Source organism: Peromyscus leucopus, chromosome 12 (genome assembly GCF_004664715.2).
Source record: "Peromyscus leucopus breed LL Stock chromosome 12, UCI_PerLeu_2.1, whole genome shotgun sequence".
In the NCBI taxonomy this organism is placed as follows: Eukaryota; Metazoa; Chordata; class Mammalia; order Rodentia; family Cricetidae; genus Peromyscus; species Peromyscus leucopus.
Genome location: NC_051073.1, coordinates 6,947,103 through 6,972,744, shown reverse-complemented (window position 1 = coordinate 6,972,744; position 25,642 = coordinate 6,947,103). Strand labels below are relative to the sequence as shown.

Below are 25,642 nucleotides of genomic sequence, written 5' to 3'. Positions count from 1 at the left end.
TGGTACACTTGTGGACTATAATCCACTTTCCTGATTTATAAATAAACCACTAAGAGAAACATCATTCTGAATTTAAACTTTATAGCTTGGACCCAGACACTTGGACTTGCTCTTTCCCTCCTGATCTGTGCTGGAAGGGATGTGGATGCTGGCACAGTGGCCTGCCTGGCACACGTGAGGCCTCGGCATTCCATCTCCAGCACCTTAGTACAGGCAAACGGACCTTTCAATGCTCACTGCTGCCCAGAGGGGCTTGCTGTTTGTGTTGTTGTTTTTAAGCCATTTGGTTGTGTACGTGTGCTTATGTGTATCCGAGTGTACACACCCATGCACATGCACACGTGGAGGCCAGAGTTACGGGTTGTTTTCCTCAATCACTCTCCATCCTATTTGTTGAGATGAGACCTCTCATTGAACTTGGGTGCCCGCTGGTTAGGCTGGCTGGCCAGCAGCCGTAGGGATCCTGTTATCCCTGCCTCCCTCAGCACTGAGGTTAGGGGTGTGCACACTGCCTCTGGACTGTGTGTGGCTTCTGGAGTTCCGAGCACAGGTTCCAGAGTCGTGCAGCCTCTGTTCTGACTGAACTGCCTCCCCAGCCACTCTTCACTTCTTCAGCCTCTACCCTCCTGACCGGCCCGAGTGTTCTTCATCTCCTCTAGCTGCTTAGGCGATGAAGCATCTGGTCAATAGTTTCCGTTAGTGTGTATGCATTTTGGAAATACTCAAAATACAATTTCTCATGAAAAATAAAACTGAATATTGATCAAAGCCTATTAGCAACAGAAACCAAATATAAGCTTTCTTCATTCTTTTCTGCCTCAGTTTTGACAAGAACTGTTGGGGAATATTTTTAGGTGTGTTACTTTTGTTTATGTTGCATTTGTTTAACTCTGTGAAGCTGTGTTACTGTGCCTGTGTAAAACACATGATGGTCTAATAAAGATCTGAACGGCTAATTGTAGTGGGTAGCTGTTCCAGCTTTGACCTGGAAGTACTACCCCTAGTGAGGCTTCTGGTAACTTCCTCGCCTATCTATGACCTTCCCTGAAGTGGGGCTGAGAGGAGAGCCCTTAAGACCAGAGATCTAGAGGTGCTGGGCCTCTTGGTTCCTCATGATCCTGGATGCTGGAGGGAAGACTGAGTCAGAGTTCTCCAGAGAACCCCACTGGACTGCACCTCACCTCTCCCGGATCCTGTAACCAACCCTTTACTGCCTGTCAGTTACCCCCAAATAGACCTCCTTGTAAGTACGTGGAATTGCCTTGGTAAATCCCCACATTAGCCAATGGTGAGGCAGCAGAGAGGCTAGCGGGGCTGCGGGCAGGGAGAAGATACAGAGGAGAAATCGGGGAGGAGGAGGGGGAGGACTCCAAGGGGCAGTCACCCTCCAGGGGGCAGTCACCCAGCTACACAGCCAGCCACGGAGTAAGATTTACAGAAGTAAGAGAACGGGAAAAGCCCAGAGGCAAAAGGTAGATGGGATAATTTAAAGTTAAGAAAAGCTGGCTAGAAACAAGTCAAGCTAAGGCCGGGCATTCATAAGTAAGAATAAGCCTCCATGTGTGAATTTATTTGGGAGCTGGGTGGTGGGCCCCTCAAAAGAGCAAAAACAAACAACAAAGTACTGTCTGATTTTATACATTTTTTTGTTGTAGTTAATAACAAAGAGTTCAATGGCATAGCACTTATTTAACAGGCTGGAGGCCCTAACTTCCATCTCTAGCAACACAGACACACAGACGCATTGACACAGACACACACACACACACACACACACACACACACACACACACACACATAGACACACACACACATGCACACACTCAGATAAGCCAAGGGTAAGACATTTTTAAATTCGGATTATAAATATAATTTCAGAGCCATGAGCAATGTTAATAAACCTTGCAGGTCCACACAATGCTTAGTCTAAGCACTAATTCTATAAATAGCACAGGCTAGGAATATCCCCATGGCCAGCCGACGGTTACACGACAAACCAGTGAAATGAGCCTGACAAGTTCCCAATGACTGGACCGCCACATACCCAGGTAATGTTCATGTACTTGAGTGACTTCACAGAGTCCAGGGGCTTCTGAATCCAAGGGCAAAATTCCTAAAAATTAAAATGACAAGTTTAAGGGGGGAAAACGCCCCGCGCAATGAATTCACTCCTGATGAGCTATGTTCATGTAAATTCAGGAAGGTTCCTGAAGTTCCCAGGAAGGGAGAGGAGCAGTTGTACTTATTTTGGCAGGAACACTGCAACACAGTGACACCTCTGTTCTCTCTCCTTTGTCACTCCTGAGTGACAGAAAGACGATGGCCTCTGTCACAAGCACCTGTTGGCCCGATGCCCCTGCAGCGTTTAATTTCACTGGATGCCCTGGACTCTGTCATCAAAGGATGCCTGACTTCAACAGAACCCCACTTTCCTGGAGTCCAGTTAGTTTCAAGGAAACTTGAGCAATACAGAGTGTTACTGATTTCTTAGGTGGGAAAATAAAAGAATAAAATCAGCAGTTCATGGGGCGTGAGAGCTGAAGACACCTTCCCACATACCTAATCCTTAACAGCATTTCCCAAGGCTCAGAGGACACTTTCTATGAGGATGAAGAAGGTTTCTGAGGGACAATGACAAAAGTGACGCTCTACATGTTTCATGAGTGTCTGGGACACACGCATGAACAGGTGTTTGTAACATTCTTTCAGTAATTAAGGATTTAAGAATAATAAACTGCTTCAGGTTAATTTCCGCTTGTACAGGAGTAGCAGAGCCCTCCAGAGTCCAGACTGGGGTGGAGAGCAGAGGCTCTACATGGCCCAGTCCATCAGCCATCTTCAAACCCCGGCCCCTGACTCTGGAGGGACCACACAGGAGAGCCAAGCGTCAAGGCGAGCATGAGGTCTGGCCATTTTCTACCTGTGTTCTCTTCAACAGCCAGGCAGATGCAGGTCTGAAGCGTCCTGCTCACTGAGGTCAAGCGCTCCTCGCCTTTCTTCAGCAATGGATACTTGAGAGCAAATTTCAAAAGCCAGGAAAAAGTTTTTGGAATGTTAGGACTGAACCCTGGCCTTACACATGCTAAACTCCCAGCCAAAAAAGCACTTTCATATGAAGTGAGGTCATAATGAACATCAACAATTACAGAATAAAAGATGGGCTGACAACGAAATACATGATGTAAAATAGGACTTGTGAACAACTTACCGACTACTTCATCATCTGGTTGAAAGAATGATACCTTACTGCCAACTAAAGAGCAGAAAGAGGGAAGCGTTAACATCACAAAATTACTAAATTTAATTACTCTATTTAAACCTCTTTATTTGATTGTGTATGGGCGTTTTGGCCTCGTGTGTATCTGTGCACCTTGTGCATGCTTGGTGCCCATGGAAGTCAGAGACGGCATTAGATTTCCTAGAACGGTGTCACAGACAGTTGTGAGCCACCATGTGGGTGCTGGGAATCAAACCCGGGTCCTCTGGAAGAGCAGCCGGTGCTCTCAACCACTGAGCCACCTCTCCAGCCCCCTAGATTTAATTTTTACTTAACGATTAAAAGCCAGACATAGTGGGCAACACCTGTAATCCCAGCACTTAGGAGGTGGAGTCAAGAGGTTCAAGAGTTTAGGGTCATCCTTGGTTACATATTAAATTAAAGAACAGCCTGGGCTACATGAAACTCTGTCCCAAAAACAAACAAAAAGCCAATTAAAAAGTTAAAAAAATGGGGGCTGGAGAGATGGCTCAGAGGTTAAGAGCACTGGCTGCTCTTCCAGAGGTCCTGAGTTCAATTCCCAGCAACCACATGGTGGCTCACAACCATCTGTAATGAGATCTGTGCCCTCTCTGGTGTGTAGGCATATATGCGGGCAGAACAGTGTATACATAATAAATAAATAAATCTTTAAAAAAAAAAAGCTAAAAAAATGAAATCATTCATGGGATTGTAAAGATCCACTCAATCAAAGGGCCAAGAACTTGCGTAAGGTAGAGCCCTTCAAGTCTTGCTTCTCTAGGAAAACTGAGGTACACGGGTATTGGCACTGTGAGAAATCCTGTTTCTGTGCCACTGCCAGTGTGGCCGACTTTCAGGAGACAGGTGCAAAGGAAAAGAACACATCTACGGCTTCTGATGGCTGCTCTCTACCCCCCACCCTACCCCTGTGCTAGGCACATCTTCCACCATCGTCTAAGCGGAAGAATCTCAGCCACACAGCGAGGAATTCCAGCGAGTCATGTGTTAGTTTGATGGGGCAGGAGAGATGGCTCAACAGTTAGGAGCATTTGCTGTGCTTGCAGAGATCCGATCAGGTTCCCAGCACCCACAAGATGGCTCAGACTGTCGCTAGCTCCAGTTTTAGGAGATCTGATGCCCGCTCTGTCTTCTACAGGTGCACACACATCCATGCAGGCACACACTCGTGTGTGTGTGTGTGTGTGTGTGTGTGTGTGTATGATATATGTATATACACACACACACATATATATAAAATAAAGATATATATATTTTTTTATTAAAAAAACAACAACAAAAAATTATTCTGACTTTGCGACGTAATACATAAGAACATCTCTGGTTCGAGCAGCTGCACAAGTAGAAAGTGTTCTACAGAGAAACTTTTAAAAATTTTATTACTGTTATCATTATTGTGTGTACGTGCGTATATATATATACATATATGTGTATATATATATATATATATATACATACATACATATATATATATATGCCTTGGCACACATGTGGAAGACAGAGGACAACTTTTGGGAGTTGGTTGCTTTGCAACCAGGAAATGAACTCAGGCTGGCAGGTTTGTGTAGTAAAGTGCCTTTACTGGCTGAGCATCTCTTTGGCCCAGTTCTGGGACTTGGAACTTTGGTGATATGATACTGTTTCTGTCTCCTACCCTAAATGTGTGTGTGCACATACATATTGTGTACACACACACACACACACACACACTCCTCTGCCAAAAGTCAACTCATTTGAGTATTTTTGTTTTAAGAGTTATAAGATGAAATGGGAAGAAAACAGTCCAATGCTGTTGACTGCCTTGTGTTCAGAATCTTCCTATAAGCTTTATAGTACACCTTATAGTATATCTTATAGTACACCTACCTCATAGTGTATTTATAGTATACCTTATATTTATAGTACACCTCATAGTGTATTTATAGTATACCTTAGAGTATATCTACAGTTCATTATAGTATACCAGTACACTCATAGTGTATTTATAGTATACCTTATATTTTTGGTATACCTCATAGTGTATATATATAGATAGTGAGGTACATTCATTCTTCTGTTCTACAGACGAGGGAACTGAGGTAAAATGGCTCCAGAACTCATCTTTTGGTACTCAGTGAGTAGCTCTAAGTCCATAAGCCTGTTCTCCCTCTTGCTTGCTTTCTCTGGGGATCCCTCCTGCACCACAAGCTCCAGTTCTTCTGGCTTCGGACGCACTGTGCTTTTCCTCCCGTGACCTGTGGGTTCACATCCCGTGAGGTCACCTGGCTGCTTTTGCTGGCTCCTTTCACACCGCTATCCCACTAGCCCTGGAGCACGGGTACTCCAGAGGTTCATGTCCACTGGCTGCCTGGCTCTGCAACTCTGGCTTTATGTTCTTTGTTTTTTTGAATCTACACACTGACAACTCTCAAGTGGAATTATATCCTGCATGGGACTTGCACCTCCAAATCAACTCAAACAACTGCTTACTAGATATTACTAGTGAGACATCCTTTACCTTTCCTGAACTCAACTAGTGTGAGTCTGAGCTCATCATGACTACGTCGTTCTCAGTTCTCACCTCTTCTGGGTCCTCTAAGCCCAATCAATGACTAACTCCTGCTGACTTCATTTCCTCATTTCTCCGCCAATCCCTCTTCTCTGTCATCGCTCTCTAGCTTATAGACGTTGTTATCTCCTGTGTGTTGGTCTATGACCCTACCAGTCCTCTTGCCTAGGAACGGGTTTGCCTTGATCCACCCTTTGACAGCTAACAAATCATCTCATTTGTAATGCTCACCAAGAGTCTGGCTGGCTCTGGTCAACCCTCCTGTTTGTTTCTTCCTGAGAACAAGTCTCTGTTCACACATCCTTTTGTTCACTCTCTTTTATTCTCTTCTATTTGAAGAATCATTTTCCTTTTTTTCTGCCAGCGGTAAGGACAGAACCCATGGCCTTAAGCATGCTAGGCAAACACTTTTCCCTGAGCTGTATACTCAGCCCCGACATTATGTCCAATGTTCATAAACAAGTCCAAGTCACTCGTGTAAGTTAGCTGGACCAAAATGTCCATGACTATCAGCACCTGCTTTAAAGCTTTCAAAGTTTGCTTTAAACCAAGCATTTAAAAGTGAGCAGTTCATTCATCTAAAAATCAGAATTGTCATTTCTGAGGAGAAATAACCAGTGAGATTTTTTGATCACCCTAAAGTAGGTTTTTTAGTAAATAATGATTTTAACATGTAGAACAGGACCCCTACGTTCTGGAAAAATCTGTTTCTAGAGTCAGTCAATATTTACTAATAGGTGTTCATGATCAGTGTACATCTGTCTACCTTTAGTGCACACAGGAATGAATGTTAACCACACAGGGTAGACTGTGTTTCAATTTCACTTGGGATTTTAATTATAATGATCTGAATGATCATTTTATCCTACTTTAATCTACCCAGACTATAGGAAAAAGTATAATTTAGCTGCCACATCACAAAAACAAAAAGGATAAAATTGGTCATTTTACTTAATATGATTACATATGAGTTAATAACTAAGTATTTACTGAAGTATTAGTTCTTCAATTATAAACTCAATCCTAGTTTTAATTTTTAAAAATGAAATTTTAATAAATTTATAGCCAGGTGTGGTGGTGCACAGCTTTAATCCTAGCGCTTGGGAAGCAGAGGCAGGCAGATCTCTGTGAGTTCAAGGCCAGCCTGGTCTACTGAGTGAGTTCAAGGCAGCCAGGGCTACATAAAACAAAAAACAACACAAATTACATTGTAAGACATTATTTTATGTATTGGTAACTTTATTAGCTATTATTAAATCTTTTACTATAAAAAATACTGATGATACTTACCATCTAATACAATTCCAGCAACTTCTCTCCCAACAGGGAAAAGATCTTTTTCCATCTTCATTTCTGCCAGAAGCTGAATCATGACAGAAGCTGTTAGCACATTAGTCAAGAGTAACCCTGGACTTACGTGATAGCGCAATTCTCTAGTCTCAACAGCTGCCTCAACCCCAGCATGCAGGAGACAGAGGCCAGTGTGAGCAACACAGGGGTTCTCATGGCCAGCCTGAACTGCACAGGGAGATGGTGGGTCAGAAACGAAACCAAACAACGACAATAAACAAACCAACCAACCAATAATCAAAACCATCTCTTATTTATGAGAAAGTGGGAACAACAAAAATACTCAAGCCACAGAAATAGCAAATACAATTCGCTTTTGGAATTACAATGGAGCAAACAACTTCACAAAACCCCTTTCTCCAGAGCGAGAGCTGTGCTGCTGAGGTGTTTGACACAGGGCTGAGGCACGGGTGTTGTCGCTCAAACCACCAGGACATGCTGAGCGCTTTTCTCTGACAAGATGAAGGGAAGTTACACCCCAAACACTTCTCAGTTGCCTAAGTACTGCTTCCCAGTCACCTATTCAAGTAAGCTGAGGGGAGTGCAGAGAGAGCCCCACACAGCAGGGGGTGTGGCCAGAGAGCCCCCCACAACAGGGGGTGTGGCCAGAGGGCCCCCACAACAGGGGGTGTGGCCAGAGAGCCCCCCACAACAGGGGTGTGGCAGAGAGCACAAAGGGGGTGGCAGAGCACAACAGGGGGTGTGGCCAGAGGGCACCCCACAACAGGGGGTGTGGCCAGCCTCAATCCTTTAAGAATAACCTGGGCTAGGGATGTAGCCTAGTGGGTAGGGCTTATGCAGAAAGCCTGATTTTCACCCCAGCACCACACAAAAACAAGCCGCAATCCTAGCACTCAAGAGATGGAGGCAGGAGGGTCAGAATCTTTATGTTAAGGCCAGTCTGGGTACATAAGAGAGATTCTGTCTTCAAAAAACTGGACGCCACCTGGATTTTTTTCCCTCAGTCTTGGGTTAGGGCGCAGTGGGAAGGAGTGGTGGGTATTTGTAGGAAAAGTGTGGAAAGATTTCAGATTTATTTGGTAAGTAAGCACAGGGCTTTTTTGTGTCTGATGGTTTCCTTGTTCTAAAATATTCATTTATTTATTTATGTATGTGCCTGCATGTCTTTAAAAGCACCACATGAGTGCCTGGTGCCAAAAAGGTCAGGGGATCAGGTTGGATGCCCTGAAATTGGAGTTACGGATGGTTGTAAGCTGCCATGTGGGTGCTGGAAACCGAACCCGGGTACTCTGCTGCAAGAGTAACAGATACTCTTGACTGCTGAGCTAACTCTCCAGCCTGCCTTATGTTTCAATTAAAAATCAAACAAAAAAAGAAGCCCTTTTTGATGTATACCGACTCTGCAGAAATTTCTGGGGATTTTATTCCTTCTCTCTCTCTCTCTCTCTCTCTCTCTCTCTCTCTCTCTCTCTCTCTTTCGTGTGTGTGTGTGTGTGTGTGTGTGTGTGTGTGTGTGTGTGTGTGTGTAGTGGTCCTGGAGACACTTACTCAGACAATGAGCCCTTTCTTTCCCATTTTTAGTTATAACCATGGCTTTAGCAACTGTATTCTCCACCTTTCATTTACCATACGCAGTTTCTTACATTAATGTACTGTCTTCATAACCAGAATGATTAATGGTATCTAATAGTTCATTTTTGTTTTTGTTTTTCAATACAAGGTTCCTTTGTGTAACCTTGGCTAGCCTAGAACTCTCTTTGTAGACCAGGCAGGCCTCAAACTCAGAGATCCGCCTGCCTCTGCTGGGATTAAAGGTGTGAGCCACAACCGCCTGGCTGTAATAGTTCATTCAACTGTCATTTCCTCCTGTGAGTGGTAGAGTGCTTGCCTCGCATTCACAAGTCCTGGATTCAATCCCCAACACTACCCTCGACCAGAAGCTGTGCAGGTCCTATAAAGTTTAATAGTAACCAACTGGACAGCGTCTCTACTGGGCAGGCACACATTAGGTATCATCTAACTTTAGCACAGACATCTAAAATATGCTCAAAACAATCTTCTTGTCTGTCTTCCTTCCTGTTGCAGACCGAATTGGCTCTTCCCACACTAACTGACATGCTTCTAACCCTGATCCCCAATGTAACTACGTTTGGAGACAGAGACTTTAAAAAAGTAACTACCATTAAACGGAGCTGTGCAGACTTCTAATCCGGCAGGACTGGGGACCCAGGATGACAATGACACCAGGAGCAGGCACACACAGACAAAGAGCCACGTGAGCAAGGTCATCTGCAAACCGTGAAGAACAGACCTGGGCCAGCCTACTGCACACTGACTTTTCTTGGACTTTTTACCCTTCAAATCCGGGATAAAGTTTCAGTTGTTCAAGTCAAAAGACCAAACAAAACCACAATCAAACAAACAAACAAACAGCAACAAAAGTCCAAGACAAAAACAGGAGAAAATCCGGATCTGGAGGAACACACCTATAATCCAGTATTTGGGAGACTGAGGCAGGAGGACTATGAATTTCAGGCCAGCCTGGGCTATATAGTGAGACCCTGTCTCTCACGACAAGACCTGAAAATACTTATCATGTCATGTTTAACCATTTATTTACTATTATTGACTATTTATTTACCATTTGAAGACTTTTTGTTTTTTAAGGCAAGCTTTCCTGTGTGGCCCTGGCTGACTTGGAACCAGCTATATAGATCAGACCTGCCTCAAAGTCTCAGAGGCCTCTGCCTCCTGGGTGCTGGGCTTAATGGTGTATGCCACTGTGCCTGGGTCAAAGACACTTTTTTGTTTTGGTTTTTTGAGACAGGGTTTTTCTGTGTAGCCCTGGCTATCCTGGAACTTGCTCTGTAGACCAGGCTGGTCTCGAACTCACAGAGATCCACCTGCCTCTGCCTCCTGAGTGCTGGGATTAAAGGCATGTGCCACCATTGCCACAAGACACATATTTTTATGGCCAATAATAAAAGATAACTATGGGTGCTATGACATTGGAAATATGTGTTTATGAGACACAGAAAAATAATAAGAATACAAATCAAATCTAAAAAATGTTAACTAGAATGCCTACAATTCAGTAGTTGATAAACTGTTTCTAGTTTCTATTTTTATTGTATTTATAAAGGTAGTTTCTTCCTTCACCTACAGGACTTAATAATTATAAATTCTCAGACTCTTCCAAAATGAAATTTATAAAATTTTTTCACATATTCATATAAAACACAAATTAGACCATTTACCTTAATGTAAAAATATACAAATGGGCCAGGTATAGTGGCGCACGCCTTTAATCCCAGGCAGATCTCTGTGAGTTTGAGGCCAGCCTGGTCTACAAAGAGAGTCCAGGGCAGTTTGGATTGTTACACAAAAAAACCCTCTCAAAAAACAAAACAAAACAAACAAATATATATATGTACATATATATATATGAAATACATATGAAATATTTTTCTAAGTTCAGTTTTTCTAAGGAAAATAATTTCTTGACACTCAGAAATCAATTACTTAATACATTAAATATCCTCTGAAAGTTTCACTGGCCACAATAAAAGCACCAATACCTTTGTGTTTATGGGGCTCAGAGCACAAGCTTTAACTTGGAGTTTCACAAAGTTATCGTCTGTAACAGGGAGAGTATCCTAGAATCAAATAACAAACCACATGTTACACATTCCTCTGAGAACATTTGTTCATCTTGTGAAAACTTCTATAGCTAACTGAAAAGTTAAACTGATACCAAACCTTATGATTACCCTAAGTTTAAAAGGTACAAATAATTATCTAATAGTATATAATGAAAGAAGAAGAAAAATTAGGAGTGTAATTTTAAAAAAGCTTTCATATCTTTATTTGAAAAGCGACCGAAGACCAACATGGATGAGTATAGAAACAAACTCAGTCTCACAGAGTAGAATGACAAATACTGTATTTTAACCCAAATAATTCAAACTATCAGATCTTTAAAGTACACATACAACAAACAGCCTTTAATAAAATCTGGAATTTTCCTCATGTTATGAATGAAATTCTTCAATGTTTCTTGTCCACCTATTTTCTAACATCTACCCCAGAAGCCTCAGCAAATCCCACAGTATTTTGCTGTCAAAACATTAACATAGTAAAATTTAACTACCTCTTATACTCTAGCTATATAAAGCGACAAAGGCAAAAGATACTCCAAACGTATAAATATCACTTCTCCCAGATACTGTATTCTGGACCACTAACTGAAACATGTCCCCCAGTGACACACAGACAGCTCTTGCACACCCCATGACCCATGACAGGACACACGACATCTGGGAGCATCTTTACTAAATCTGGGATCTGTTGTTCAGTGATACCGATGAAGACAGTCATATTGATGAATGTATTAATTATACCTAGAGACAAGTTTTACTGAAATGCATTTAAACCTTAGATTCTTCTCCTGACTCAGGGGTAGGGGTGATCTGTCTGAGGCGTAGGCCTTAGACTCCTGATCTAAATCACTCTGGAGTTAAGGAAAGACAAGAGAGGAAAAAAACATTCTGTTCCTGATCCAAAAACAGTTACTACAGTCATTAAAAGCTTAACGAATGAGGGAAGTTTAGGAAGCGCCTAAATTTGTGTAGAAAATACGGTTTTTTCTGTCTCTTCCATTTAAGAATACAGATAGTTTCTATCATGTGGCTACAATCTGAAAACTTGCTTTCTTACAGTATCCACAGTGAGTTTTCTTTGCTGCTGGAGATCAAACTTTTTTTTTTTTAATACTTACTTATCTATTTAATGAATGAGTACTCTATCTGCATGCAAACCTTTATGCCAGAAGAGGGCATCAGATCCCACTATAGATGGTTATGAGCCACCATGTGGTTGTTGGGAATTGAACTCAGGACCTCTGGAAGAGGAGCCAGTGCTCTTAACCTCTGAGCCACCTCTCCAGCCCTGGGGATCAAACTTAAGTGTTGTGAGTGTTAGGCAGAGTGTGCCACTGGGCTCCACCCTGCTCAGCGGGGCCCATTTCATAACATGTAGGCTTGGAGCGTTTCAGCCTTCCCAGCACCTTTCACAGCACGCCAATACGGCAGCTCCCTCTAAGGTACTTGACTTCTAAAACAATTATGTGCGCATACAAATGTGGGTTTGTGCACACTGAGTGCAGTGCATGGAGGCCAGAGGGGCATGGGTCCTCTGTAGCTGGACTTGCAGGTGGTTGTGAGCCGCCCGCCATGGGTGCTGCTGAGCCATGTCCCAGCCCTGCAGCAGCTCTTCTGAAACTCCAGCTACACTACAGTGGGAGCTACCGTTCTCACACAGTCAAGAGAAAGTAATGTAAGTAATGCATAGGGGAGGCAGCTTAAGCTTGTGCTCGCTCAGTTCCACTTAAAGTAACTAGTAACAAATGTAAAGTGAGTCTGGGGTACGTGGACGGCTCTAGCCGTGTGGGTAAAGGTACTTGCCCACAAGCCTGGTAACTGGAGTTTGGTTCCTGGAACTCATGTAAAGGTAAGAGAACTGACTGCAAAGACTTGTCCTCTGACTTCCACATGTATGTCATGGCATGTGCATGATCACCCCCCACACACACACTTTTAAAAGTGCATCCTTACTGTAACCATTAGTGCTAATAGTGTTAACTAGACAAAATGTAGGATCACGTGGAGACAGAGCTTCGAGTGTGCCTGTGGGAAGGACCTTGATTGCATTTAAAAAAACGAGCAGACTTATCCCCGGTAGACGGCACCGGATGGCACTGTTCTACACCATTCTACGGCTGGTCCTGCACTGGGTGAGGAAGGGAGCTGGCCAGCAGCTTGCACTCACCCCTTGCTCTGGATGCAACGGGCCGGGCTGCCTCCCGCTGCTGTGACTTCCCTGTTATGGTAGGGAAGACTCTAACCTGGACCAGGGAGGTAAATAAGTCCTTTCTCCTCCAGGCTGCTTTTGCCTGAGCATTTTCTCATAGCAACCAAAGCCAAACAAACATTATCTTGTCTCAATTAATGATGAAATAATTTATTCATACCCTTTCTTGAAATAGAAATGTTATTTCTTCATTTGTGGAACTCTGTTGAAAATACAAGCCCTTCATAGTTACCTATAATAAACAAACAAATACAAGTTAAAAAAGAAAGCAGTCTTCTTAAGGGCTGGAGATAGCTCAGTGGTTAGGAGAACTTATTGCTCTTTCAGGGGACCCAGGGATCCAGGTTCAATTCCTAGGACCCGTATGGCAGCACACAACCATTTTTAACTCCAGTCCAGGAGATCTAAGGCCTTCTTCTGGCCTCCTTGGGCACTAGGCATGCACATGGTACACAGAAATATATGCAGGCTAAACACCCATATGCATAAAGCAAAAATTTAAGCAAGTTTTAAAAATTAAAATAAGTAAGCAAATAAATAAAGTCTATTTAAGAAAATGAAAATAAATTGGGAAAAATTGTCCAGACAAGGAGAAAAAGGCAACTGTAAATGTAACCCTCAAGCAAGTTCAGCAGTTTTTCTTCCATAAAACTAACAGCAGGCCATGTTAGAAGTGCTGGTGCATGCCTGGGATCCCAGTACTATGGCGGGAGAGGCTGGATGATCCAGAGTTGAAGGCCAACCTGGGCTACACTGTCTCACAAGCAGAGGGGAGAGAGAGATGGATGGCAATGGTCTGGGATGAGTATGATCACAGGTGCCTCCTGAAGGGCCAGGTTTCCGGCACAGTGGCACAGGCTGGCTCCTGCAGTAGGCTGAAGGAGAACTGCAAGCTTGAAGCTAGCCTGGGCTACATAGTCAGATGTTGTCTTAAAAGGACAAAAAAAAAAGGGGGGGGGATTTCACTTTTCTATTCAATAACAACTATGGTATGTATTTAAAACTGACCAACAAAAAAGTCTTACAATGGCCAGACAGGCAGGCCAAAACTGTTCAAAGGTAACTTTAAGATGCCTTCTCACACTTAAAAGGCAAGACTGCACGGCCAAGACACTGGCTGAGACTGCGATTGCCACTCTTCTGGGGCAGCCTTGTTTTCATAAGTCTCACTGTATATTCACACTGACCCCAAACTCAGGCTCCTTCTGGCCCAGTCTTCTAAAGGTTTGGACTACAGGGGTATGCTACCATGTCCAAACCCTATAAGCCTTTTTAGTTTTGATTTTTAATTAATTTTTTAAAGATTTATTTATTTCGGGCTGGAGAGATGGCTCAGTGGTTAAGGTTTCAATATACATTTGTGGTATATAGTTCTGTGTAAGGATGGGCATGCATGCATTTGGAGGCCAGAGGCTGACATTGGGTGCTTTCCTCTTTCCATCTTACTTGTCTTTTGGAGACAGGGTCTCACTATAAAGCTTTGGCTGGCTTTGAAATCAGAGATCCACTTGTTTCTGCTCCATGAGTACTGGGATCAAAGGTTTGAGCTGTCATGTCCGGTCACCGTATTTTTTGAGACAGGATCTCTCTTCAAACCTGGAGCTCACCGATTCATCTAGACTGGATGGCCAAGGAGTACTTTGTGCTGAATAGTTTCACGTCAACTTGAAATAAGCTAGTTACCGGAGAGGAGGGAACCTTAAATAAGAAATTGCTTCTGACCTACAAGTATAGCAAAGTATCATTAGGACTTGACATGCTGTGTTTTGGTTGATACTTCTGGGAGCCTACCCTTTTTCTGAAGGGAAACAGAGGAGGAGTGGATCTGGGGGGAGAGAAGAGGTGGGGGGAGGGAGGAGGGAGGGGAAACTGCAGCTGGGATGTAATAATGAGAGAATTAAAAAAAGAAATTGCTTCCACAACATGGGGCTGGTAAGCAAGACCATAGGGCGTTTTCTTAATTAGTGATGGATGTGGGAGGGCCCAGCCCATTGTGGGTGATGCCATCCCTGGGCTGGTGGTCCTGGGGATCTATAAGAAAGCAGGCTGAGCAAGCCATGGGGAGCAATCCAGTGAGGACCACCCCTCCATGGCCTCTGCATCAGCTCCTGCCTCCAGGTTCCTGCCCTGCTTGAGTTCCTGCCTTCATTGTTTTTTGATGATATTTTATTTTATATGGAAGTGTGAGTGAAATAAACCCTCTCCTCCCCAAGTTGCTTCTGGTTATGGTGTTTCATCATAAACACTGACAATCCCACCCCCTTAGATCCTCCTGTCTCCATCTCTCTGGTGCCGGAGTTACAGGGCTGGTGGCCATGTCTAGCTTATTTACATGGGTGTTATAGACCCAAACTTGGGTCTTAATACTTGTGAAGGAAGCACTGAACCCCCAGGTCCTCTATAACACCCCTTGCATGTGATGCAGTCTGTGTACATGTATGTATGTTTGCATGTGTGTGTGTATGTGTGAGGACAGAGGATGACACTGGGTATCTTCCTTAATGACTCTTATCTTATATACTGAGACCAGGTCTCTCACTTGAATCCAGAGCTCACCCACTGGCTTGGCTTAGCTAGTTAGCTTGCTCTGGGACTCAGAGTAGCTGCCATGCCCACCTGGCATTCTGTAAGTGCTGGGGACCCACACTCCAGTCCTCACCCTGGGACAGAAAGGTCTTTGTCCACTGAGTGATCTTCCAGTCTTTTTAAACACAAGCATTTCCAGTGGCTTATATCCTGGGAAGTTCTTAAAGTGTCTCTAAGGCTTCCACAGGTCTGTGTCTGTCTGTCTGTCTCTCTTTCTTTGAACTCTGCGTCCCATGTGGGCTCAGAACTCACTAGGTAACCCAGATTGGCCTTGAATTCCCAGTAATTCTACTTCCTTGGCATCTAGAGTGATAGAGTTATAGGTGTGAGCCTCCATGCCCAGACTGTTTACTTTTCCAAAATGTAAACTTTACAGAAATATACACTACACAGAGAAGTACATGTAGACCGTTAGGAGAGTTTGTCTAATCAGAAGTGAATATGCTCATGACCCAGTGGGAGCAGCCACATCTAGAACTTCTGAAGCTCTACGTGCCTCTGCTGGGTTATGACCTTCCTTCCTCTTCCCCAGGATATGAAACAGCCTGAATTTTAAGACCGATTAGCTCCATGTGAAGTAGGAATGAGATCACGCTGCTTTACATTTACTTAATTTCTCCAGTATGATGTTTTTGGGCCTCACTCACGCGGTGGCTGGTAGCTGTGGTCCATGCTCTCACTGCTGTCTATCACTTCGCTGTATGAATGTTTCCAGTTCCATGTTGGAAGTTTCCAGCTTGGGGCTGTTACAAATGGCCGTGTTCAGAACACCTCTGTAGATACCTTTTGCATTTATTATATGTATGCGCTCCCGTCCACTTAGGGAGGCATCTTAAAGGGATTAAGAGTCACCCAAGAGCTCATATTACCAGCTGGGTTGGAACCTTGATGGTCATTCCTTAGAACTGTCCCAGTCTTTAATGGTTTCTACTGAGCTGCTGACATGATACACTCACCCAGAACTACAATGCTTTATCCTGTGGGACTGACTACTCAGGACTTGCTGATAGATCTGTTGTTTAAATCTGCAGGTCCCAAAGCAAAGCAAAACAACAATAAAAAAACAAAACAAAACAACAACAACAACAAAAAGTGGTACCTCATCTAGAAATTGCTAGAATTTCCAAGTTGGCAATAGCAGACTATCAAGCACACGAGGCCCAGGGACCTGCATAGATCTCATGCCCATGGAACCAGCTCGGCGTGTTAGGGCCTCTGTAGACCTAAAGGATCCTGATAAAAGAGTTGTACCGAGTAGCTGAGTAATGGTTACTGCTTGGTAGGTAAATAATCAAATGCAGAAACCACCTGCAAACACACATTTAAGACATGGAGTTATGTATCAGGTATCAACAGTTCATAAAACAGTGAAAACATGGTTCAGCAGGTCTGTATCAGCATCAGTGTGTGTGCTAGACTGTGAAGGGAGAACCTGAATGCAGACACAGCATGCATTTCCCACATCAGATTTTGGCTTCTGCCTAGCTTTCTAGGCTCTCTAAATGCATATTACTCTTCCTAGTCTACCTTATTCCACCCACAGTGCTTCAGCACAAACTTGTTTGATCAACTCAGTATGACTTAACACTACATCGATGTTATCTAGGCACAGCCTTATCCTTGAGAGTAAGCTGCACTAGCCCACTGATGCTGCTGAGTAAATCAAGTCCAGATCCAACTCCCTCCTCCGGAATAGCTAATGCATGATAGGTAATGGATCCCATCTGTCCACACTTTAGATTACTGTTATTTTATTTACTTACTAACGAGTAAGCTTGCCCAGCTATTGCTTGGATGTGCCAAGTCTTTCCCCATTCTTCGGCTTATTTGTTTGGAGACAAGGCCTTGATTTGTAGCATAGCCTGGCCTTGAACTCTGGATTCTTTGGCTGCCTCCTCTGTACTGGGATTATAGGTATGCACCACATGGCCAGTAATACCCATTATTAAATAAACAAAACTCTGCTCCTATTTAGCTTAGACCTACTAGGGTTGCCTTTTCTAAAAGTGGACCTCAGGGTGTTCTATACTAACTAAAACCCTGAGTTCAAAACACCTCCTTTTGTAGCTCTAGAAGCCATTGTTTTCTCTGCCTATTGAATCTTTGATGTGTGGCCTGGGTCAGTAGTTGTGTGGACCTTAAAGTGTGATTTAATTTCAAAGACCTGGGGGATAATTCTGTACTCCCTAGAATCTTCTTTGTGTGTGTGTGTGTGTGTGTGTGTGTGTGTGTGTGTGTGTGTGTGTGTGTAAAATATGGATTAGTTAATCTAAGAACTGTCTGGGCTCAAAACCATTTTCCACATTACAAAGTAAAGAAAAAGGTGCTTGTGTGTGTGTGTGTGTGGTTTTGTTTTTGGAGACAGGGTTTCTCTGTGTAGCCCTGTCTGTCCTGGAACTTGTTCTACAGACCAAGCTAGCCTTGAAATCACAGAGATCCACCTGTCTCTGCCTCCTGAGTACTGGGATTAAAAGTGTTCGCCACCACAGTCCCAGAAAAGGAAAAGATATATATATTTTTAAAAATACTTAATTTTTATTTTAAATTATGTGTATGTGTGGGCTGGCAAGATGGCTTAGCAAGTCAAAGCATCTGCTGTCAGGCATGACAAACCCTAAGTTCAGTCCTATAGCCCCCAAGGTGGAAGGAGACAGTGCGTTCCTACAGTCCGGTCCTACAGCCCCCAAGGTGGAAGGAGACAGTGAGGTCCTACAGCCCCCAAGGTGGAAGGAGACAGTGAGGTCCTACAGCCCCCAAGGTGGAAGGAGACAGTGAGGTCCTACAGCCCCCAAGGTGGAAGGAGACAGTGAGGTCCTACAGTCCCCAGGTGGAAGGAGACAGTGCGGTCCTACACCCCCTAAGGTGGAAGGAGACAGTGAGGTCCTACAGTCTGGTCCTACACCCCCCAGGTGGAAGGAGACAGTGCGGTCCTACAGTCCCTAAGGTGGAAGGAGACAGTGCAGTCCTACAGTCCCCAGGTGGAAGGAGACAGTGCAGTCCTACACCCCCCAGGTGGAAGGAGAGACCTGATCCTTGAAACTGTCCTCTGACCTGCATACGCACACGTAGCACACCTACACACAATTAGTAAGTAAATGTGATTTACAAATTATGTGTACGTCTGTTTGTGCATGTGCGTGAAATGCCCCAGAGGACAGAAAAGGTCCTGGACCCTCTGGAGCTGGAGTCACAGGCAGTGGGAGCCACCCCGACGTGTGCTGGGAACGGAACTGGGTCCTCTGCCAGAGCAGGATGCAATTGTCACAGCCCTGAGAGGGTAGCTTGTGGTGTGGTTTGTTTTTGTCTTCCAAAGGTAGATAAATGGAAACCAAAACCAGGAAATAGTATTTGTTTTACTATGATACCACTTTCTCTGCCCCCTCAAAAAATAAGAATTCTGAGCTTTTAGCACTAAAAATATTGTAGAATGGTGATATTCAAGGCCCACATGGCTTCTTAGGCACTGGCCCAGGTTAACAAAAGACTTGAATTCACTAATAAAATTTTTACTGAACTTAAAGATATTTGCACATAGAAAATGTACATGTGATAAAATTAGGAGTTAAAGATGAGTGTGTACCTTGACATTTCCAAGAATGGTATAATCTGAAAATTATATGACCCAATATAAACTTTGTTAATTCAAAAAAGTGCTACATAATTGATTTATTTATTTATCTGCTGTGCTGGAGACTGAACCTCATCCATGTTCTCTAAGTGTGGTACCACTAAGTCACATCTCTAGCACAATAGTTAAAACTTTTTATGTGCTTTTCTTTGTGAAACAAAGTCTTCCTGTGTAGCCCAAGCCATCACTGAACTGACTATACAGCCTCATCTGGCCTTAAACACCTGATCTACCACATCTGCCTTATAAAGCTTTCGACGGCGACGACATCAAATATGTTTAGAATGGTAGGGGCTGGAGAGACAGCTCATCAGTAAAGCCGAGGACCCAGGTTCGATTCCCAGCACCCATATTACAGTTCACAAGAGTCTGAATCGCCAGTCCTAGGGGATCCAGTGCTCTCCACAGACACAGACCTACATTCTGGCAAAACACCAGATACATAAAATAAAATAATGATAATAATTTAAAAAATTTAAAAAAAGATAGGCAGGGAGGCTGAGATGTCCTGCGAGAAGCATACAGAGCTGACATTTTTACAATTATATTAGAATTGAAAATAAATCCATAAATGAATATTATTTTAGCAATATTTTAAATGTTTATAAAGTCACATATTAAACATGCTAAATCTTGTGAAAATTAGAAGGGATGTTGACTTAAGATCCAGCTATGCAAACAGAGAGACACCTTGGCATACATTAAACACCAAACTCGAAGGACTTCAAGCAAGCCCTTCAGATGGAGGGAGGGCTCTGCCGAGGATTTCTTCAGAGCCAAGGGAGGGGACTGCAAATGGTTCTGTTTTGTTGTAACAGCAACATGAACTACACTGGCTGTCTCCTGCTACACTCTACTCCCCAAGGAGCTCATCTGTTAATGACTGTAAATAAACCTCTGCTCATTAGCCCTTACCTACATACACTTTTAGGACAAAAGTGCCCCAAGTCAACCTCAGTCAACAGACACGTAACTGGAAGTCCATTACAGGATGGGCAGAGGGGATGGCCTGAGTGTCTTCATCCTGGCCAAGTTACAGAAAGTCCAGCAAATAATGTGCTATAGGAACTTAAAAAAAAGTTGTTTTGTTTTGTTTGTTTACTTTCTGAGATAGAGCCTCTCTATGTAGCCCTGGCTGTCCTGGAACTTGCCATGTAGACGAAGCTGGCCTGGAACTCACAGAGATCCACTTGCCTCTATTTCCAGAATGCTGGGATTAAAGGTGTGTGCCGCCTCATTTGGCAAGATTTCCTTGTAGTATGGTAGTATGCCACTTGTAAGCAGGAGCCTATGGAGGCCAGAAGAAGGTACTGGATCACCTGAGAGCTGTGAGCTGCCATGTGGGTGCTGGGAATTGAACCTAATACTTCATAAAGAACAGTCAGTGAACTTAACCACTGAGCTCTTTCCAGGCCCTAGTAAGAATATTTCATTTGTCCATTTTAGTATTTACTAGACAGAGTCTAGCTATATAGCTCTAGATGGCCTGGAATTCTCTATGTTTGACCAGGTTGGACTTGAATTTGCAAAGATCTTCTATGTGTTGGGATTACCGGCATGTGTCATCACACTTGGCTTTAATTTAAATTTAAAAAAGAAAAATGAAGTTATGTGGTCCTTATCCCTAGAAGAACTTAAATGGGCTGGATACTGTTATAGGGATTCAAGCATCAGGTGAGTGGGACAGAGAACCAGAAGGCTTTTGAGGTCTCTTCTAATTATGACAATTTCTTTTATTATTATTGTTATCATTAATTTTTTGAGATGGGGTCTCATGTAACCCAGGCTAGTTCCAAACTTGCTACATAGCCATGAATGACCTTGAACTCTTGTACCTTATGTCTTCATCTCCCAAGTGCTGGAATTACAGGTATGTGCAATCAACCAGGCTGACAAGCTACAGCTCTGTGAATATTATCAAGTCATACTTGACTGACTTTATACATTGTGGCATAATTCCTACATTTTATGCAACCTGAGAATTAAAGATAGATTGAGAGGCAGAAAAGTTATAAGTTAAGCAAACAAACTAAGAGTATGTGCTTAGAGATGTCAAGCTGCTGCTTCATCTATTCAACAGGGTTCAGCATGTGCCTATTGAGCAGGGAGGCACCCATCAAACCCCTGTTTGTTAAATCAGAAGAGAAAATGTTCATGCTTTCTCCCATCCTCCTCCATGAGACCTGGTCTAGTAAGCTGATTTTCACTTAAGAGTGTCGGACTTCAGGGCTGGAGAGGTAACTTGGTGGTTAAGAGCACTGGCTGCTCATCCAGAGGACTTAGGTTCAATTCCCAGCAACCACATGGCGGCTCACAACCATTTGTAACTCCAGTTCCAGGGGATCTGATGCTCTTTTCTGGCACCTGAGGGCACTAGACATGAATGTGGTATATTAAAATACACATGGGCAAACACCCATACACATAAAATTAAAAAAATGCCTAGGACTTCTTACATCAGATCCTTCCCTGCCAATACAGTAAGGGGTGGGAGGGGTCGGCTGGCAAGGTGGGAGGTCATTATCTCCCAGACTGTTAGTAAGTGTATGGCCATTTAATACGGCGTGCTCCAGAAAACCGAAGCTTACGCTCTTACTTAGCTTTCTGATTAGTGTCCTAGCTTCTCACATGTGCTCCTGGGGTCTCAGGGAGGAAATGTGACGGATGAGGAGAGGTGAGGCAGACCACTGAGGATCTTCCCTAATCAGTCAACCTTTCACCCTTGAGTCCAGTGAGAAAATCTCTGCCTATTAATATTACAGCAATCTGTAAACGATGACTTAATTCACCGGTTCATGATAGGGTCCTGAGGAAACATTTAGATGTGAAATACAAATTATAATTTCAGTGGCTACTACCAATGAGAGAGGAGGTTTTTGGTGATCTTCCCTCAGAAAGCCCACCTCCCTTCTTGGGAGTGCCAGCTCTACTGCTACTCTGCATCTAACTTAGAAGACATCAATTTCCTACATCTCTCCTCCTGGTGGCTGCCAGTATACTATGTTTTTCTTTGAAATTCTAATAAAATTGTCCTCGAGCTTTCTATGGGGAAAAAAAAATGAAAGAGGAAACAATCTCATGAAGTCTATCATAATATATAAAAAGGAAGAAAATTACTTTGAGAAATACTATATTTTTTCATGTATATTTAGAGTTCTCAGCTCAGTGTCACAGTAGGTCCACAAAAGGTACACAATTAGCCATCGGTCCTGGGGCGACTGAGGCCAGCCAGCCTGGACTATCTATTGAGACAGGAAGAATTCACACAAACACAACCAGGAAACATGTGTCCATGGCCCTTATCTCTTTTTGCCTGTTCTGAGACAGTCTCATTAAGTTATCCAGGCTGGTCCTGAACTGCCAATCCTCCTGCCTCAGCTGGAGGACTAAGTGGGAGTCCAGGCCTGCACTAGGTAGAAAACACTGTGATCCCCTAGTGAACCATTTCATGAGCTCCCAAGCTTTTCCCAGCTTCCAGAGAGGTATACAATGAGTCAAGACTCATTCTCTTTCTTGTCCAGAGGGTCAAGAATGTCCTTCAAGTTTTCACCTCTTCTTCAGCCCAGAGCTTCTCAACTGTAATTGAGGAGTATGGAGAACTGTGCAACTACCAAAATACTTCACCACAGATGTCAGACAACTTGACTTTTGTTTGTTTGAGACAGGGTCTCTATCAAGTCCTGCTATGTAGACCAGACTGGCCTTGAACTCACAGAGAGCTGCCTGCCCCTGCCTCTCAAGCGCTGGTATTAAAGGCATATGCCACCATGCCCAGTGAGACAGCTTGATCTTAATTAAAAAAAATTGTATGTGTATGGGTGTATGTATATCACCTGTGTGCCCCATGTCCCTGGTGCCCAGAAGAGGGCTTCAGAGCCCCTGGAACTAGAGTTACAGAGGGTTGTGAGCCACCATCTAGAAGCTGGGAACTATGGTCCTTTGGGAGCATTAGCATGTGCTCTTAACCTGAGTCAGCTTTCCAACCTTGGGTAGCTTGATTTTATAAGAGGAACACCGTTTCAAATATGAACATCTCATTCCCTCCTACAGGATGGATCAGAAGTAGGGATGAAGTGAAATTAGTCAGAAATAACTATGCATTGCAGTACCTGATAGAGACCAGCAACTGGGTGCTGCAAGGCCTGAGTATGGTATGCAAAGCACACATTACAGAAGTTGGCTTTTTAAAAATGTTAATTACTTTTCCTATTATTTTTGTAAGCTCAGCATCGACTCTTGAAAGTACTTCTGAACCCATGTAACAGAGCAGCAAAGGGGTGGCCCCTGGCAATCACACGATCAACACTGTTGAGTTGCGTTTCTACAACGGTCCGTTGTATCATCTGGATTTGTATAGCGGCTAATAGCCACAGGTGGTGTGCAGTGAGGATGAAGGTATGCTGTGAGCGTAAAATGCACAACCGATCTGTAAAACTTAGTATAAAAAATACACTATCTCATTTAAATATCTGATTTTTTAAAAAAATGTTGAAATAATATTTGGATATACTGGCTTAAATGAAACATAAAATTAATTTCATGTTTTCTTTTCACTATCCAAATATGGCTCCCAGGAAATCTAAAAGCACCTAAACACCTAGAACACTTGTCCTGAACAGGCAATGAAAACCACAGCTACTGTGGACTAGCAACACTTGGGCGCTTGTTAAAAACGCAGATACTCAAAGTCATTTTTTTAAAAAAAACAAATGTGGACCATCAGGCCCGGATCCAGAATCAGCATCTGCACCTCCTCACGACCCCAGCTCGGATAATCTTTCGCATGGTTCAAGTATCCCGCTGGACAGCGCAATGAAGCGGGCAATTCCTGACCCCAAGGCCACACCGCTGAGAACTCCCACCCTCGGCTTAGGAAACTGCTCACCGGAAAGGCAAGGGGAGGGTGAGGAGGGGTGACAGGGAGTAGTAACGGAGAGAGCACCAGGAACAGTTACAGGGAGAAGCGGCTGGGGGCCGGGGCTTCAACCCAGGCGCAAAGCGGTTCCAGACCTCGGCCCGCATAAACGCGGAGGGTCCGGCACCGTCCCCCGACTCTGGGATCACACGACCCGCCCCCCGCCCCCCAGCGGCCTCAGCCGAGCTAGGCCTGAGGTGCAGCAGCAGCTCTGAGGTCGGCTTGGGGTGCGAAGCACCCACCCCCCACCCCACCCACCCCCAGGGCTAGACGGTCCCTCCAAGCGCTTCTCCATCTTTCGCCCCAAGTCCCATTTCCCGAGACACACAACGCTCTTTCCTAAGCTCACCTGCCTCCGAGCACCCTCAACCGCCAGCGCCTCCGCTGCCGCCGCCGCCACCTTCCCAGTCCTTCTGCAGAGAGCCCGCCTTCCCCGGGCCCAAACAGTACTGCCATTGGCCAGAATGCCCGTCATAGCGCAGGACGACGGATCTGGGGGAGGCTGTGACGAACGCCATAGCAACCGAACCCGGAACTACAACTCCCGGCATGCTCCTCTCCTTGGAGAGGCCAGGCACCACCCTAGGGACTACCAATAAAAGGGAGAAGTTGGGTGTTGCCGAGATGGGTTCCGTTTTATGCAAATTACAGTAAGAGGCCACACCCTTCCTCATTCCAACCGTACCCCCTACCATCTTCCCTCAGTCTTTGTCTCGCCTCGACTTTCGTCTCCATGTTCTTTCTGCAAAACCTTCAATTTAGTTGGATGTATCCTAGGCTACTGTCGCGCACAGAAAAGAGCAAAGCACCACACCGTGAAACAAAATCGCCACACGCACAGACCAGAAACCTCTAGTTACGCCTTCTTGGGAAGAGACAAGGGAGGGGAGGAAAAAAAAAAAAAAAGCGCTCTCTGAACCACTTGATTGGTTGATCTGGCTGCCACTCTGTACATCTCTTTTTCCCTTGGCTCTTCCCATTTCTTGCCCACCCAATAGGCGTGGTCATGTGTAGGGGCGGAGAAGAGGCGTGGCCTCCGGCGTCCGATTGGCAGGCGGTTGTCCCCGCCCACCTGTGGGCGGGACGGAGGGCTGCCTGTGGGCGGGGACCGGGTTGGGCGGGCGGGGCGGAGAAGGCGGCGGAGGGAGATGAGGAGATAGGCGGGAGCGAGGGAGCAAAGGAGCGAAGGAGGGCGAGGAGACTGGAGCGGCGCGGGGAGGGCGCGCAGCTTGGTTGCTCCGTAGTACGGCGGCTCGCAAGGGAGCATCCCCGAGCGGGCTCCGGGACGGCCGGGAGCAGGCGGGCGAGCGGGCGGGCGGGCGGGGATGGTGTGCGCGGCTGCGGACCCTGCGTTCCTCCTCGCGGCGTGCGGGCTGCACTGATTTGTGCGAGGGGCGGCCGCGCGCGCGCACCCGCCCGGAGATGAGGTGAGGAGCTGACGCGGGCGGCCTGGCGCGCGGGCGGGGGGTCGGCGATGGCCGCCCGGGGTCGGGTCCCGCGGCCGGGCGCGCGTCCCCCGCGGCCGCCGTC

General features: G+C 44.7%; 1 protein-coding gene across 3 annotated transcripts in view; it reads right to left on the bottom strand.

Moving 5' to 3' along the window:
• The window catches only part of Cryzl1 (crystallin zeta like 1), a 42,446-nt gene extending 17,739 nt beyond the window's left edge, over positions 1-24,707 (bottom strand). The window contains exons 1-6 of one of the 3 annotated variants that reach the window (XM_028877100.1): positions 24,462-24,707; positions 13,144-13,215; positions 10,694-10,771; positions 7,095-7,167; positions 3,209-3,253; positions 2,045-2,113 (exon numbers count right to left, since the gene is read on the bottom strand). In XM_028877100.1, coding sequence (XP_028732933.1) covers positions 2,045-2,113; positions 3,209-3,253; positions 7,095-7,167; positions 10,694-10,771; positions 13,144-13,215; positions 24,462-24,587 — 463 coding nt within the window. In that variant the 5' untranslated portion in view covers positions 24,588-24,707. The remainder of the gene's footprint in view (positions 1-2,044; positions 2,114-3,208; positions 3,254-7,094; positions 7,168-10,693; positions 10,772-13,143; positions 13,216-24,461) is intronic. The other 2 variants (XM_028877101.2, XM_037209644.1) reach the window with 2 other exon arrangements.
• Between the last annotated feature and the right edge of the window lie 935 nt (positions 24,708-25,642).